This window comes from Verticillium alfalfae, genomic scaffold (genome assembly GCF_000150825.1).
Source record: "Verticillium alfalfae VaMs.102 supercont1.8 genomic scaffold, whole genome shotgun sequence".
Classification (NCBI taxonomy): domain Eukaryota; kingdom Fungi; phylum Ascomycota; class Sordariomycetes; order Glomerellales; family Plectosphaerellaceae; genus Verticillium; species Verticillium alfalfae.
The window spans coordinates 463,028-464,236 of NW_003315031.1; the positions used below are offsets into that span (position 1 = coordinate 463,028).

At 64.9% G+C, this 1,209-nt stretch overlaps 2 protein-coding genes across 2 annotated transcripts in view; one reads left to right on the forward strand and one right to left on the reverse strand.

The window, feature by feature from the left end:
- VDBG_06567 (conserved hypothetical protein) overlaps positions 1 to 415 on the forward strand; it is a gene marked incomplete at both ends in the record, with an annotated part of 3,415 nt that extends 3,000 nt beyond the window's left edge. Inside the window, one exon of the mRNA XM_003002959.1 lies at positions 8 to 415. Within this exon, the coding sequence (XP_003003005.1) occupies positions 8 to 415 (408 nt within the window). The remainder of the gene's footprint in view (positions 1 to 7) is intronic.
- A 492-nt stretch (positions 416 to 907) lies between these two features.
- Positions 908 to 1,209, reverse strand: part of VDBG_06568 (conserved hypothetical protein) — a gene marked incomplete at both ends in the record, with an annotated part of 1,596 nt that continues 1,294 nt past the window's right edge. The window contains one exon of the mRNA XM_003002960.1: positions 908 to 1,113. Within this exon, the coding sequence (XP_003003006.1) occupies positions 908 to 1,113 (206 nt within the window). The remainder of the gene's footprint in view (positions 1,114 to 1,209) is intronic.

Below are 1,209 nucleotides of genomic sequence, written 5' to 3' on the forward strand. Positions count from 1 at the left end.
CGACCAGGACGACGGCGGCCCGTCCGAGGTGCTCAGCGCCGGCGGCGCACGGCGACGGGCGTGCGGCCCCGCTTCGTCGCGGCGCGACGAGGAGGCCGGTGTCGCGGACGGCGGTCATGAGGCCGTGTCGTCGGGCACGGTGGTCCGGCGACGCCGCACGACGGTCACGCAGGAGGCGTCGTCGGGCGCGCGGAGCATCTCCAAGATGCTCGCCGAGGCGCACAGGCAGGACTTTGTCAAGAGGCGGCAGCCGGGGCAGGAGGACCTCGCGGGGCCGGCGCACAGCGACCGCGGCACGCAGAGCGACGACGACCTCGACGACGAGGACGACGAGTGCGACGAGGTCCGGGCCGATCGCGAGGCCGAGGTGGACCTGGAGCGGGCGAGGGGGTTGGCGGGGGGGTCGAGGGGGTAATGCACGGGCGGACGAGGATGAGCACGGGAGGGCCGGAGGACGGGGATGAGGACGGTAGCATTTTGTATACCCACATATTCTGTTACGCGGTATATGTTTATGATCTTCACAATAGACATAGCTGGTAATGAACGTAGCTAGTAATGATGAATGTATCATTTACCCATCCCATTTCCGGAGGCCCTGCAGCTGTTTTCCCCTCGAATGCAGCTTACGGAAGGAACATTGTCTCGCGACGACTTGCGGCTACTCATTGTTCCAGAGCCCCAAGTTAGTTCAACAGAATATCGGCCAACGCGTGCAATGCAATGCATGTATTCCCCGGTCTCAAATCCAAGGCAGTGCTCTATAAATATCTCTACGCCATGCTCCCGCTACGTGTACAGTTGTCATGCTGAACTCCAGGCCCCCTTCTCGTTTCGGCGCGACAACAACCAGACCACCCGTCCATTCGTACCCCCGGGCATATCGTCCAGGCAACGCACGCGCCGCTCACTGCCACTCGGCATCGACCTTCTCCCAGTGGTCGAGGAAGCCCTTGAAGAACTTGACGCCGAGACCGGGATCGAGGCTGCCGGTCGTCGCGCGGATGCTGTGCATGCTGAGCTGCGGCAGGCCGGCGTCGGCGGCGCGCACGCCGAGGGCGCTGCTGAGCATGGGGCCCGACGGTGCCGCCGCTGCGCGTGTCGTTGCGGGATCTGGAAGGTCTGGGTGCGGCAGCCGGCGAGGTCGCCGACGCGCTGAGGATGGCCGTCGAGACGGCGTCGGTGTCATGTGTCGTTGGCGTCGCCGCA